The sequence below is a fragment of the Fundulus heteroclitus genome, chromosome 20, assembly GCF_011125445.2.
Source record: "Fundulus heteroclitus isolate FHET01 chromosome 20, MU-UCD_Fhet_4.1, whole genome shotgun sequence".
Classification (NCBI taxonomy): Eukaryota; Metazoa; Chordata; class Actinopteri; order Cyprinodontiformes; family Fundulidae; genus Fundulus; species Fundulus heteroclitus.
The window spans coordinates 5,392,413-5,408,084 of record NC_046380.1 but is presented as its reverse complement, the minus strand read 5'-3'; the positions used below and the strand labels follow the sequence as shown (position 1 = coordinate 5,408,084).

General features: G+C 40.4%; 1 protein-coding gene across 1 annotated transcript in view; it reads right to left on the bottom strand.

Moving 5' to 3' along the window:
- Positions 1–421: 421 nt before the first annotated feature.
- The window catches only part of mcm2 (minichromosome maintenance complex component 2), a 20,454-nt gene continuing 5,203 nt past the window's right edge, over positions 422–15,672 (bottom strand). Inside the window, exons 8-20 of the mRNA XM_036151880.1 lie at positions 13,410–13,617; positions 12,183–12,317; positions 10,853–11,044; positions 10,656–10,749; positions 10,484–10,562; positions 10,227–10,398; positions 7,420–7,546; positions 7,216–7,328; positions 3,963–4,127; positions 3,807–3,881; positions 3,536–3,718; positions 793–948; positions 422–708 (exon numbers count right to left, since the gene is read on the bottom strand). Of these exons, the coding sequence (XP_036007773.1) occupies positions 598–708; positions 793–948; positions 3,536–3,718; positions 3,807–3,881; positions 3,963–4,127; positions 7,216–7,328; positions 7,420–7,546; positions 10,227–10,398; positions 10,484–10,562; positions 10,656–10,749; positions 10,853–11,044; positions 12,183–12,317; positions 13,410–13,617 (1,810 nt within the window). The 3' untranslated portion in view covers positions 422–597. The remainder of the gene's footprint in view (positions 709–792; positions 949–3,535; positions 3,719–3,806; positions 3,882–3,962; positions 4,128–7,215; positions 7,329–7,419; positions 7,547–10,226; positions 10,399–10,483; positions 10,563–10,655; positions 10,750–10,852; positions 11,045–12,182; positions 12,318–13,409; positions 13,618–15,672) is intronic.

Here is a 15,672-nt window from a genome sequence, read left to right as displayed (position 1 = left end):
ACTCCTCTGTGCAGCTCAGCTTAGATTTAGTGGCAGCTACAGGCGCTGGAACAATTTTAGATAAAAACCTACCGATCATCCAAACAGGCCGTTCAAAAGTTCCAGTTATCCCACCGAAACTGTGCAGAGAAATGGCCAAAGATGGCGGTGGTTGCTTTTCCATTTAAAGATGCATTTAAACATGTAAATGAACCGTATTTGGAGAGTAAAATAAAAATGTACTGAGAGCCGCTGATCAGGTCCAGATTACAGGAAAGTAAAGCAGAAAGTAATTCAACATAAATGGGCTCAATGGTGCGTTACGACAGACCAGCCATGACAAGAAACACTTCTGCAAAACAGCAAACATTTATTATCCGTTCCAACAACAACAAGTAGTAACACCAACCTCTTAAAATTCAGTTTGTTTGTTTTTTTTTTAATCCTTTTCCATCGTTAAGCTTCATTAATAGTCGCTTCCAGCACAACTACAAACATCTACGGCCAGAAACCCTCGTATCAAACATGTACATTTATTTACAGCAGCAGCAGAGAAACGTCTTTCCTCGTCACTGAGGGGGATGGAGGGGGGGGGGGGGGGGGGGGGGGGTCTCCTCCTCACAACTGCTGCAGGATCAGCTTCTTCTTGCCGTCGTGGCTGAACTTGTTGTGGCGGAACAGCTCGCTGTCGTAGAACGCCGACAGGTTGTGGATGTTGATCTGCCTCGCCTGCAGAAGACAGAGAACGGACCTGAAGCCTTTTCCAAGCGTTTCACACCCGCTGAAGGTTTTAGCGCCCCTTACGGGCCGTACCTTGTCGTGCAGGTCCTTCTCCGGGATCTCGACGGCGTCGCTCTGGACTCCGTAGCGGCTCCGCTGGTACGCCACCTGCTCGGCCACCAGCTGCTTGAGGATGAAGAGCAGCAGCTCGTTGTTGTCCCGCCGGAACGCCAGGTAGCGGGCGAACGTCTGGCAAACGAGGCAAAAAGGAACCAATCAGAGCGCGGCTCTCGTTATTACACCTCACAAGGCCCTGAGGCGTCATTTAATCACATTTCCCCCCCCAAACAGACGTTCTACACTGCAAAAAGGGAACTAAAAGTAGGTAAAATCCTCTAGAAATTAGTGTATTTTTCTTTGATTTGAGCAGGTAAATCAGACTATTTGCCAATGGAATAAGATTTTTGTACTTAAAATAAAAACAATTCATCGCTATCATCTTATTTCAAGTGCAGTTTAGCTAATTATCTTATTTTAGGGGTAGAAATTCTCATTCCATTGGCAAATAATCTTATTTAGCTGCTCAAATCAAGGAAAAATATACACATTTTAAGAAAATTTTACTTACTTTTAGTTCCCTTTTTGCAGTGTAAAGGAAGCGCTAACTTTTTTTTAATTCTGTGTATTCCCGACACGACAAAAACTTCGGAAGAAGCGGCAGCAAACTTGAGCTTCTGAGCTTTCTGTGTCTCTGCTCTGTCTTCTCTAACATAGAAAGTACTCCTGGCTCAATGTGTGCTTCTGTGCTTTCTGTGTCTCTGCTCTGTCTTCTCTAACATAGAAAGTACTCCTGGGTCAATGTGAGCTTCTGAGCTTTCTGTGTCTCTGCTCTGTCTTCTCTAACATAGAAAGTACTCCTGGGTCAATGTGAGCTTCTGTGCTTTCTGTGTCTCTGCTCTGTCTTCTCTAAGCCCCAGTGGGTGGAGGCAGATGAGCGTTCACACTGAGCCTGGTTCTGGTTCTGCTGGAGGTTCTCCTCCCTGTTAAAGGGGAGTTTTCCTCTCCACTGTCGCTTCATGCATGCTCAGTATGAGGGATTGCTGCAAAGCCATCAACAATGCAGACGGCTGTCCACTGTGGCTCTACGCTCTTTCAGGAGGAGTGAATGCTGCTTGGAGAGACTTGATGCAACCTGCTGGGTTTCCTTAGAGAGGAAACTTTCTCACCAACCTGGAGGATCTGATGGAGTCTGACTTTGGAAAGAGCCTTGATGATGACGTGATGTAAATTGGAGCTATAGAAATAAGACTGAATTGAGTAAAAAAAAAAAAAAAAAAAAAAAAAAATCAGCCTATGACTGTAGAAACTTTCATTAAAGGTATGTTCACTGCAAAAAGGGAACTAAAGGTAAGTGAAATTTTCTTGAAATCCGTGTATGTATGTCTAATTATATTATTTTAGGGGTAAAAATACTCATTCCACTGGCAAACAGTCTTATTTAGCTCCTCAAATCAAGGAAAAATACACAGATTTCAAGAAAATTTTACTTACTTCTAGTTCCCTTTTTGCAGTGTTGGAGAAAAAAACTGAATGGTTTTGATGTTGATCGTTTTTTTTGTATAAATATTGTTTTATTTTTCTTTTATTGAACACGTTTAAACTCTTCACGGTGCGCTGTAAACTCTGCAAATAAAAAGAGGCAAACGAGTAAAGTTAAGGTCTGTAGATTGCCGATTTGGATGTTTTTGTCTGCGCAACAGGTATATAATGTAAAAGAGACTTTAAAAGCAGATGATTACGTAGCTCTTAAGATCAATACTTGCTTTGTCTTTGTGACGCAGGAGGAACTTCTTGCCCAGGGGTCAAAGGTCGGGTCCAGGACCGACCTCAGTTTTATTCTAACAGCGTTCCAGTGTCACCCTTGCCCCATACTTATCTTATTTATCTGTATTTAATTCCCAGCAGTGGGAATGATGATGAGTCTGACTTTGGAAAGAGCCTTGACATGACGTTTATCATGAATTGGCGCTATATACAGGGTTTCCACACCTTGGTGAACATCAAATTCAAGGACCTTTCAAGGACTTTCCAGGACCAATTTCCTCAAATTCAAGGACCACACATTTACCTACTGTGACCACTGAATAGGTTATCATATTTTATTACAATGCAAATTCAATAAAAGACTAAACGGCATAGAAGTTGTTGAGTCAGAAGCAATGCAAGAAAGTGGACTTAATTTATAGCCTACATTGATATTGATCATATTCATAGTCTACATTTATATCCACAGTACATGGCTATGCCATACTACATTACATATAAAATGTACATTAGCCTAATGTTTCATGGAATTTTATGGAAAAAAGTGCAGCATTGAGATGTTCAGAATTATATCAATTTGTTTCACTTACTTTCATCTTTGATTAAGCTAGTTTTTGACTTTGACTCTGAAAAGTCGCTAAATATAGCAACAAAGTCGCTGAGTTGGCAACACTGCGTGAATGTAACCTATTGGACGCACGTAGGCCTAAACCGTAGCCTACCAACTAACGAAGAAGAGCGAACGTACTTTTGCAAATTAAAAGTCTGCGCAATCAACATAATTTTAAAAGATCGTGTGGTAGTAAAATAATGACACGAGTCGTCATCCGTGTGAACTTTCAACCCCACAAAAAAATTCAAGGACTTTCAAGGACAAGGTGTTTTTTTTTTTTGGCTGTTTTCAAGAACTTTCAAGGGCCTTGAATTTATTTTTTCCAGATTCACAAACTTTCAAGGATTTCAAAGACCCGTGGGAACCCTGTATATAAATAAAACTGAACTGGAAGCGGACCTTCCTCATGCTCCTCATGACGCTGAACTTCTGCGTGTCGATGAAGCTCTCCAGCATCACCCTGATGGCCATGTTGACGTCGTCCTCCAGGACGTAGTCCCGCAGGTGCATCTTGGCGTGGGCCTCCGCCATGCGGATCATGGACTCAATGTGACGAACCGTGATGGGGATGCTGCCCGTGGCCTGCAGGGGGCGCAAAAAACAACACGTCTCCACCTCCGGTCTAAACAAGCTGAGAGCTGGAGGACGTTCCTGCAGGAGGAGGACTCACCATGGACTCCTTGCGCAGGTCGCTGTAGATGCGGGCCACCTTGTCCTGATCCATCTGGTTCAGCTTGGGGTGAACCTGCATAAAAAATAAAAATAAACGTTTCTAAATTTACAGCGGAGACACGCGGAGACGCGCTACGTCTCGGCGCAGTCGTACCCGCTCCTTGGCGTAGATGATGTACTTCCTGAGCAGCTCCTGAGGGATCCCCGGCACGTCCGAGGTGTTGGGCAGGATCACGTCCTCCAGGGCCACGCCCGCTTCCTTGTTGCTGGGGTGGTGCTTGATGTGGGAGCCGACGACGAAGCGCGCCAGCATCTCATCCTTGGTGGACGACAAGCGGAGTCAGTCGAAACTCAAAAGATTCAGACGCAACAGCGAGTGAGAATGCTAATCTGCAGAATGATTTGAGTAGAAGATGCAGAAGATCCATGCAGAAGAAGAAAATAGCTGAAAAACGTTGAAGAATTTGAAAAATTTGAAGAATTTGAAGTAATTTGTAGTAGTAGTAGTATCAGTAGTAGTAGTAGTATTAGAAGTAGTAGTAGTATCAGTAGTAGTAGTATCAGTAGTAGTAGTATCAGTAGTAGTAGTATCAGTTTTTAAAGAATTTGAAGGAATTTGAAGAATTTGAAAGAATTTGTAGTAGTAGCAGTAGTAGTATCAGTAGTACTAGTAGTAGTAGTTGTATTAGTAGTAGTAGTAGCAGTAGTATCAGTAGTAGTAGAAGTAGTATCAGTTTTTAAGGAATTTGAAGGAATTTGTAGTAGTAGTAGTAGTAGTAGTAGTAGTAGTAGTAGTAGTATCAGTAGTAGTAGTAGTAGTACTAGTATCAGTAGTACTAGTAGTAGTAGTTGTTGTATTAGTAGTAGTAATAGCAGTAGTATCAGTAGTAGTAGTAGTAGTATCAGTAGTAGTAGTATCAGTAGTAGTAGAAGTAGTATCAGTTTTTAAAGAATTTGAAGGAATTTGAAGAATTTGAAGGAATTTGTAGTAGTAGTAGTAGTAGTATCAGTAGTACTAGTAGTAGTAGTTGTTGTATTAGTAGTAGTAATAGTAGTAGTATCAGTAGTAGTAGTATCAGTTTTTAAAGAATTTGAAGGAATTTGTAGTAGTAGTAGTAGTATCAGTAGTACTAGTAGTAGTAGTAGTTGTATTCGTAGTAGTAGTAGCAGTAGCAGCAGTAGTATCATTAGTACTAGTAGCAGTAGCAGCAGTAGTACCATTAGTACTAGTAGCAGTAGCAGCAGTAGTACCATTAGTCGTAGTAGTAGTAGTTTCAGTAGTAGTAGTAGCAGTAGTAGTATCAGTAGTAGTAGTAGTAGAAGTATCAGTAGTAGTAGTATCAGTAGTAGTAGTATCAGTAGTAGTAGTAGTATCAGTTTTTAAAGAATTTGAAGGAATTTGAAGAATTTGAAGGAATTTGTAGTAGTAGTAGTATCAGTAGTACTAGTAGTAGTAGTAGTTGTATTATTAGTAGTAATAGTTGTAGTAGCAGTAGTAGTTGTTGTAGTATCAGCAGTAGCATCAGTAGTATCAGTAGTAGTATCAGTAGTAGTAGTAGTAGTAGTAGTATCAGTAGTACTAGTAGTAGTTGTATTAGTAGTAGTAATAGTAGTAGTATCAGTAGTAGTAGAAGTAGTATCAGTTTTTAAAGAATTTGAAGGAATTTGAAGGAATTTGTAGTAGTAGTAGTAGTAGTAGTAGTAGTAGTATCAGTAGTAGTAGTAGTAGTACTAGTATCAGTAGTACTAGTAGTACTAGTAGTAGTAGTAGTTGTTGTATTAGTAGTAGTAATAGCAGTAGTATCAGTAGTAGTAGTAGTAGTATCAGTAGTAGTAGTATCAGTAGTAGTAGAAGTAGTATCAGTTTTTAAAGAATTTGAAGGAATTTGAAGAATTTGAAGGAATTTGTAGTAGTAGTAGTAGTAGTAGTATCAGTAGTACTAGTAGTAGTAGTTGTTGTATTAGTAGTAGTAATAGTAGTAGTATCAGTAGTAGTAGTATCAGTTTTTAAAGAATTTGAAGGAATTTGTAGTAGTAGTAGTAGTATCAGTAGTACTAGTAGTAGTAGTAGTTGTATTCGTAGTAGTAGTAGCAGTAGCAGCAGTAGTATCATTAGTACTAGTAGCAGTAGCAGCAGTAGTACCATTAGTACTAGTAGCAGTAGCAGCAGTAGTACCATTAGTCGTAGTAGTAGTAGTTTCAGTAGTAGTAGTAGCAGTAGTAGTATCAGTAGTAGTAGTATCAGTAGTAGTAGTAGAAGTATCAGTAGTAGTAGTAGTATCAGTAGTAGTAGTATCAGTAGTAGTAGTATCAGTTTTTAAAGAATTTGAAGGAATTTGAAGAATTTGAAGGAATTTGTAGTAGTAGTAGTATCAGTAGTACTAGTAGTAGTAGTTGTATTATTAGTAGTAATAGTTGTAGTAGCAGTAGTAGTTGTTGTAGTATCAGCAGTAGCATCAGTAGTATCAGTAGTAGTATCAGTAGTAGTAGTAGTAGTAGTATCAGTAGTACTAGTAGTAGTAGTAGTTGTATTAGTAGTAGTAATAGTAGTAGTATCAGTAGTAGTTGTTATAGTATCAGCAGTAGCATCAGTAGTATAATTGGTAGTAGTAGTAGTAGTAGTATCAGTAGTAGTAGTAGTAGTATCAGTAGTAGTAGTATCAGTAGTAGCTGTTATAGTATCAGCAGTAGCATCAGTAGTAGTTGTTATAGTATCAGCAGTAGCATCAGTAGTAGTTGTTATAGTATCAGCAGTAGCATCAGTAGTAGTTGTTATAGTATCAGCAGTAGCATCAGTAGTAGTTGTTATAGTATCAGCAGTAGCATCAGTAGTAGTTGTTATAGTATCAGCAGTAGTATCAGTAGTAGTTGTTATAGTATCAGCAGTAGCATCAGTAGTAGTTGTTATAGTATCAGCAGTAGCATCAGTAGTAGTTGTTATAGTATCAGCAGTAGCATCAGTAGTAGTTGTTATAGTATCAGCAGTAGCATCAGTAGTAGTTGTTATAGTATCAGCAGTAGCATCAGTAGTAGTTGTTATAGTATCAGCAGTAGTATCAGTAGTAGTTGTTATAGTATCAGCAGTAGCATCAGTAGTAGTTGTTATAGTATCAGCAGTAGCATCAGTAGTAGTTGTTATAGTATCAGCAGTAGCATCAGTAGTAGTTGTTATAGTATCAGCAGTAGCATCAGTAGTAGTTGTTATAGTATCAGCAGTAGCATCAGTAGTAGTAGTAGTAGTAGTAGTAGTATCAGTAGTAGTAGTATCAGTAGTAGTTGTTATAGTATCAGCAGTAGCATCAGTAGTAGTAGCAGCAGTAGTATCATTGGTAGTAGTAGTAGTAGTAGTATCAGTAGTAGTAGTAGTAGTAGTATCAGTAGTAGTAGCAGCCGAGGCGTTCCCGTACCTGCACGGGGTCGACGGTGTCTCTGACGACGCACAGCACGTCGAAACGCGACACGATGGGCTCCGTCAGGTCCACGTTCTCAGAGAAGGTGAGCGATGGGTCGTACCTGCCGCCTGGGGGGGGGGGGGGGGGGGGGGAACAAACGGTTAGCGAAGGGGAACCGCGTCCGGCTGCGATCATGTGACGTCCGGGGCGGCGACGCACCGATGGGGTTGGCGGCGGCGATGACGGTGCACCTGGCCTGCAGCGAGGTGACGATGCCGGCTTTGGAGATGGAGATGCTCTGCTGCTCCATGGCCTCGTGGATGCTCGTCCTGTCGGCGTCGTTCATCTGGAGGTCAGAGGTCAGATCCGATTAGGTAACATAATTGCCCTTTAATCCCAGGTTTGGGAGCAATTTCAGTCCCCGAAATTACATATCTGATGGAGTAGAGCTCCAAAGTTACAAAGTGTGACACTAAGGCATTAAAAGATTATTTTTTCAAGTGGAACCAGTTTTACAAATTTCTGATTTATAGGTGATTAAACCAAGAAAAAAAAAGCTAATTTTCTGAGCCTCGCCTTAATATTTTTCAAAATAAACCATAAAACTACATGAAAATAAAGGAGAAGACTCAGACTTTGTATATCCACCTCTTGACAATAGCTGCAGCAAATCTGGACTGAATCGACTGAAGTATATTTCTTTCACAAAGGTTTTAGTGGGCAGTGCACCAGGCGGACCTCTGATTTTGGCACAGTTTATCCAAATGTGTTTTTCACTTTATAAAAAAAGAGAAGCAGGGCAAATAAAAGTGCTGATGTCCATTTTAGGACTCCTTCTGCGCATGAAAAAGCCTTTGTTATTAAGATTAACCCTGCGTTTCATCAACATAAATCAATAAAATGAAGAGAAAGGCCAGAAATCATGACCTATTTCTTTTTAAAACGCTACTAGAAGGGTCTGTTCACTATGTTGACAGAGGAGGGGGAAAAAAAAAAAAAAAAAAAAAAAAAAAACAGCGCTGCAGAAAGTTACATTATTAATTGTTCAACATTAAAGCCTCCTCCTTGGAGGGAATTAGAAAAGAAAGAAATGTTACAGTTTCTGACCAACCGTATATTTCGGACTACAAGTAGCACTTTTTTCTATAGTTTGGCTGATTCTGCGACTTATAATCTAATGCGACTTTTTAAACGGTAAATCATACTGAACAAGAACCAAGGAGTAAACATTACCGTCTGTAGCCACAAGAGGGCACTGTAGACTAGTGGAAAGTTTATGCTGCTCCTGTACCACTTAAAAATGTATTGCAACATTAATTTATAACAAAAACTCAACATATTTGTATGTTTCAATGTTTCAGTCTGCATTAACGCAGCAGAGCGTTGTTTAGGTGCAGCTCTAAGGACCCAGACAGCATCAGAACCCGTTACTGGGCCGTCTGTGAAGCTAACAGCAGCTAGCGCTAGCTTACAGCTCTGTTGTCCAGGCGGGTTACAACTTCACTGATGTAGGTCAGCTTTATGTTGCTCTGAAACATCCGTGTCGTGCTGTTAGCTTAGCATGTGGCACCGTTACGCTAACGGTCTAATTTAGACGTAATTTTGACAATTTTCAGGGTAACACTTTATGGGATGTAGCTGCTAATTTACTCCATTCATCCTGCTATGAATGTTCCGTGTTATTCAGCCGCTTGTGGATGCAGCGGTTTAGTTTAATAAATGGGTTTACCAGATTAAATGTCAGCTTTTAGTCTTGGATTGTGTGAAATACCTTTCTAAATAAATGCGACTTATAGTATGAAAAAACGCACTTTTACAGCGTGATAAAATAGGCGTGGCTCGCTCTGCTAGCACCGAGATCGGGTTTAAAAAGTGAATCTCTCCTAGCGACGAAGGTTAATCCGTCTCCCGTCCAGAAGCCGAGCGCTTCGTCTGGACCAGTGTTGGGCAAGTTACTTAGAAAAAGTAATTAGTTATAGTTACTAGTTACTTCTCCCAAAAAGTAACTTAATTACTGAGTTACTTCACTATAAAAGTAACTATTGCGTTACTTTTTCATTTCTGGCTTTTTTTATATTATTTTTTACAAATTTTTTGCTGTCATGTCCATTCAATGCACACCCCCCCCCCCCCCACATACTCCCCCTTTAGTGTTGAACGAGTGAAGTGTGAGAAAGCAGCTTTAATTCTCCATCACATAACTTTCATATTGCGCATGCATTGACTTTTTCAACAATTTTCTCTTGCGGTTTTCAGCAACAACGTTGTTTCTTGTGGTTTAATATTGTTCATATGCCTTCTTTAAAGATTTCTAATTCTACTCGCAGGACCTGCGCAATTCCAAACTTATTTCCTGTCATTGCCATGGGGAATCACGTTATTTGCGTTCCAGTGATCGGGATTTTTTTTCATGCTCACGTTCAAAGGTCGGTCGGCCGCTGTGTTTAGTTACCTGACTAATATCATCTGTTCTGAAAACGGACATGCTGAGAACAGGGCCGGATTATCCATAAGGGCCAGTGGGGCCAGTGCCCAGGGGCACCAACCATAGGGGGGCACCACATGACACATGCTTTAAAAATATATTTTTCATAAATTGTTATATTATTTACTTGAAATTGTTGAAAGACCATGCATTGTTCGTTTTGTGAACACAGATGTCACAATAATAATAATAAATGATAAATAAATCACAATTTTTTTGATTTCAACATTTTTAAAATTAGATATTTGAATATTGCTCACTGCTCATATGCCTACATGTAGTTGTGTAAGTTAGTAAATAGTAAAGAAATCCCCTTGATTATGTCTGATGTTTTTGAGGTATAGTGCCCAGACTTCACTTTCCTTATCGAGGTAAATTCTTAAAGTAACGCAGTAACCAGTGCTTATTTTGGAAAATAACGGAGTTACTGATTACTGAATTCGCAAAACTAACGCGTTAGATTACTCGTTACTGAAAAAAAAAAAATAATAAGAGTACTCTAACGCGTTACACCCCCCCCCCAACACTGGTCTGGACTCACCTTGTCAAACTCGTCGATCAGACAGACGCCGCGGTCGGCCAGCACCAGCGCGCCGGCCTCCAGCGTCCACTCGCGGCTCACCGGGTGCCTCTGGACGTACGCCGTCAGGCCGACAGCAGACGCCCCCTGACCCGTGGTGAACACGGCGCGGCTCGCCACCTTCTCCACGTACCTGCAGAAGACAACGCCGCCGCCATTAAACCCGCCGGTGACCGGAAAACCCCCGACGTTCCCTCCTTCAGGAGCCGAACTCTTACTTGAGGAACTGGGACTTGGCGGTTCCCGGGTCTCCGCACAGCAGCATGTTGATGTCCCCGCGCACCTTATGCTTCCCACCTGCAGGAGAGAGAGAGAGAGAGAGAGAGGGCGAGCGGTGAGCGGAGCGTTTACGGCGGAGGCGGAGTCAGGATCGGCGCTGGGAGTCGGTACCTGGGTTTTTAGCCTCTCCTCCGAACAGAGCCAGAGCCAGGCCTCGCTTGATGTCCTCGTGACCATAGATGGACGGAGCGATGCTGGCGAAGATCTGCGGGGAACGATTCAGGTTTGATTTTTAAAATAAAATAAACGATAAAAAGAGCGACGCGCGGCGCTTCCGTGCGGGAAGGAACGAGCGCCATCCTCCTCACCCTCTCCCCGATCCGCTCGTCCTTCGACAACGCCACGATGGCCTTCACGTCCTCGTCGGTGAGCTCCGCCACGGCGACGCCCTCGTCCCTGCAGGTGACGTGATTGGCCAGGATGACGGTGGCGAACACCGGGAAGCCGTTGGCCGTGTTCAGGGAGCCGTCGTAGTTGTTGTGGTAGATTCCGGTCAGCTCCTGGTCAGACAGGAAGGCCTTTTAAGGCTGCAGCAGACTGCAGGAGTCCTTCACACTTCACAAAGTTTTCACCCGCCTCAAAGCTCAATAAGGTGCAAACACATGAGCGCAGCAGCTTCTGCTGCAAGGTTAGGATTTAAAGAAGAAAACGGGATTTAAACGGACCAGAGATGGATGCACTGCAGCGTGCATGAACAAATAAATTATAAACTGACGGAGGCGCACAGATGTAGGGACAGACGGCGGTGGAAACTGACGGATGGATAACTGAAACGGTGGAAAGAGCGATGCATTCAGAGATGGATTTATCCTGCAGAGCAAGAAATAAAATATCTTTTTCTACACTTTTCCCAAGCCTGGAAGCTACTTAACTGAAGTCTAATTACACTAAAACAATCTCGACTGCACAGGAACAACGTACTTCATGCACACCGAGCTGCGTTCTGAACATTTTCCCTGAAATCCCAGGATCAGAATATTAACTTTTATGTATTTATTTTATTTTTTTTGGTCAAGAAACGTATTTCCAAGCGTAACGACCTTTTGGGATGTGGCAAAGAAGAAGAATCATATGAATTAAAGTAAAATAAATAAAACAGAAAAGAGCCAAAAGACAAAGCAAATCGCACAGCAGCGACATTGAAATACATAAATAATCAAATGTTGGAGTTAGTCTTGTGATGCAGAGGCCTAAGTTTATGTAAATGATACTTTCCTGAGAATCAATAAAGATAAAAAATAAAAAAAAAGAAATACACAAATAAATCACACTGCAAAAATGGAACTAAAAACAAGTAAAATCTTCTTGAAATTAGCATATCTGTCCATTATTTGAGAAGGTAAATAATATTATCTGCAAATTGGAATGATTTTTTTTTCACTTAAAAAACAGAAACAACTCATCAGCATCATCTTATTTTAAGTGCAATTTATCTACTTATCTTATTTAAGGGGTCAAAATACTCGTCCCATTGGCAGATAATCTTATTTTCCTGCTCAAATCAAGGACAGAAACACTAATTTCAAGAAAATGTACCTTACTTTTAGTTCAGTTTTTGCAGTGCAGCCATGTGCCGTGAGACGAGGAGGACGTGGGACGTTTTATTTTTAATAATAATACTTTGACATAAAGACTCACGATCTCGTCTCCAGGCTTGCAGCTGTCCACCAGGTCGGCCAGCAGGATGGCGTCCTTGGAGCGCGGCAGGCGGCCGGCCGCCACTTTCCCAGGACTTTCCTGGATGGTGATCCTCTGGTAGTTCTGGTACACGGTCTGAAGGAGGGAGACGGCCGGTTACTTCAGAGCCACGCTGTCCTCTGACGGCGCCGCAGAGCCCCCCCCCCCCACGCCGGTGTAGGTACCAGATCGGCTCGGGTTGCCAGATCGGCTCGGGCGCTACCCCATGACGTCATCATATGGCAAATCCACTCAAACTAACTACATTATGCCCGCGGTCTCCATTTGTTACAAATCAATTTTATTTTGTTAATTTACGGTTATTTTCCTGTAAATTAGTCGAGGCATGAAAACTTTTAACATCATTTTGGAATACTTGTGTGGTAGTCTGACAATTTAATCGGTAATTTTGCAGGATCAAAGAAGTTACAACCTTAGAGAAATTTAATTCCTCCAATTTTTTTTTTTTAAGTTGTGAAGGGAAACTAAACCATAAACTAATTTCATTTTTAATAAAAGTCAGCAGCCAAATTTAATTTTATCACGGCATTCATCACTTTAAAATCAATAACGTTCATTCCTCCTTTTTGTACTGATGTTGTTCTTTCTGATCACATGTTTTTTTTTTTATTATTCCAGATGAAATTGTGATGAATTTGATTATTTTTTTATTGTGGTATTTGGTACATTTAAGATATATGCTGGATAAATTAGTCTGGCTAGCCCTTCCATTTTTGTTAACAATATTCTTCCAAACATTGAGCCAATTGTCAAATATTTGTTGATTTTTTATTTTTTTTTTGTAAAATGGCTTGAATATTTGTTCAAGCTTTTGAGAAAAAAGAAACCGCTAAATTAACTTAATAACATTGATTTGTTACAAATGCAGACCGCGGGCTCTATGTAGTTTGTTTGAGTGGCGTTGCCATAAGGTGACGTCATCAGGAGGCGCAGGGATCATGGAGAATTTCTTCGTAAAATTGTCCGTTTACAAACCGCAATCCCGCTCTCGAATAAAACCTACACCCCGCTATAATTACTTTAGTAAGTTGTCCAGACCAATCACAGTATTTTGCGCAATTGAGCAAACGTTAAACCAACCATGTATAGTGACGTCATCAGAAGGCGCAGGACCCGAGTCAATCTGGTACCTACAACGGAGGCTCTGCCGTCAGGTTTGGGACTCACCTCCTCCATGTTGATCTCAAACGGCCCCTGGGACTGACACTCGGGGCAGGAGCCCGGCTTCACCTCCTGGTTCTGGGACTGGAAGAAGGGTCCCAGCACGAAGTTGCACTTGTTGCAGTTGTACTTGACCATGCTGAGCTGCGGGAGGACGCCGGTGCAGCTGCTCACCACGCCGCTGGTCCGGATCAGCTGGTTCAGATGCAGCTGCCTGAGGAGGAGAGTCGGGATTTTAACCTGAAGTTTGTTGTCTGGTAAGACGAGGAGCTGAGCCGTTATATTTATATCGCTATATTTAACACTTTCTGTGCATGTTCTGAGCAATTACATTCAAATTTTTACTAAATTCATAAGAATTAAAAACAAAAACTGCTCTAAAAGCTCAAATTAACAAATTGCTACAAAGTGAAGCACCAAATTTTCTTAGGCTCATGTTTTTTTTTTTGGCCCCATTTGTCTTCAGATTAGCGCTGGGCGATATGGATTAAAAAATAAATCCCCTATTTTATCATACCAAATCCGATTAATCGATTTTTTTCCCTCCTTTTTGTTTCATAAAAAGAAATTAAAGAAATAATTTTAAAACCTTGCTTTTTATGTCAAGCATTTCGTCAGGGAGTTGACCTGAATTCAAAGAGCAACTAAAAACAAGCTGTGAAACATGCTTGTAAAACAAGATGACAGCCGTGCCATTATAAACAATGAAAATATAACAAAACATTTGCTGCTAGTTGTATTACACATTGAGCTAAGAACAGGCTTCACTGCACTTGTGAACTTTAAACTAAGTTAAAAAAAAAAGTAAATAAGTAAATGAAGTACCTCGTATTATGGTAAAAAAAAGTTTTCACTTAACAGTACATTTGCCTAAACATATATTCAGCATCACATGCTGTTCTCTTCATGGAAACCCAATGAGTGTATTGGCAAAATAAAATCCAGATTTTCCAAAAATGAAATCTTAAAGAAATGTAAATTCGAATTAATCGATTAAAATCGATTTATCGCCCAGCTGTACTTCTGATGGGGCAAAAAATACACATTAAACGTAAGCCAGTCATACTAAGGCAGTTAATATTGATACTACATCCAGTTTACGGCACTAATCTGAGTTTTAAGAAATTATGTAATCATTGTAGAGTGGAGAAAGAAAACAAATGTATTAAATTCAACATTTCGGTCCAGTTTTGACTTGTTTAACGTATAAAAAAATAAAAAACAAAATCAGAAATTAAATGTTAAAGTCATCTTAAACTGTTAGTTTCCAATCAAATTTTCATCAATCTACTTTATTTATTTTTTATTTAGAACTAGAGTTGATAGAAATCATTAGCCGCTAACTAGCTACCCTTAGCATGGTTAGCGGCTAACCATTAGCCAACGGTTATACTATGTTCTTATTATCATTCCTATTTTACCACACAGTTTAAAAGAAACTTTTTTTTTTTTTTTTTAGACACAGAGTGTCTGGCTTAAAGCTCTAGCCATAAAATTAGCGAACAAAATTCAAACAAAGCCACATGCTAACAACATCCTGATAGCGCTTTGCGAGAAAGACGTCAGTTTAACAGGAAATAATTGCAGCATCATGTGATCACATTACAACCTTAGATAAATATGACATCAGGGCTTCTGTTTGACTGCCGCACCTTTTTGTCTGAACTTAAAACTTTAATAGCTTTTCCTCCCGCCTCCCAGCACAGCTAAGCCTAGGTGCAATTTGGAGGCGTGTGCTCCTCTCCCCCAAGCTGGCTGCCGTATAGCGTCACTAGGCTACATTTCCCAAATAGAGCAGCGCTCATGTTGCTCACTATAATTATAAGAATGGGGACAAGCAAGAAATTTATCCTTATGCAAAATACAGAAATAGTGTGAGAAAAAAGAAGAATAAGGCGGTTTCTCAGATTGTGGCGAGTTTGATCAATATGATCCAAATATATCAGTAATCTACAATTTGGCAACTACTTTTATTCATTAGAGAAGAATGTGTCAAGGTAAAACAATAGTTTAATACTTTATCATAACACTTCTGCATGCTTAAACATGCTTTTATATTAGAGTGAATCGTGTTTTAATCCTCCAGTAATTAATCGTTTTTTGTCTTGGTTTTCCACCATCTTAAAAACCAAGATGGTGGATTTTTATTGAAACAAACTTCTGTTTGTTTTTAAACCACTTAATAACCCGGCCTCACGTTATTCATCTCAATTACTAAACCTTTGTGTGCGTCGAAGGTTTTTATTATATAACAAGGAGGACCAGTTCC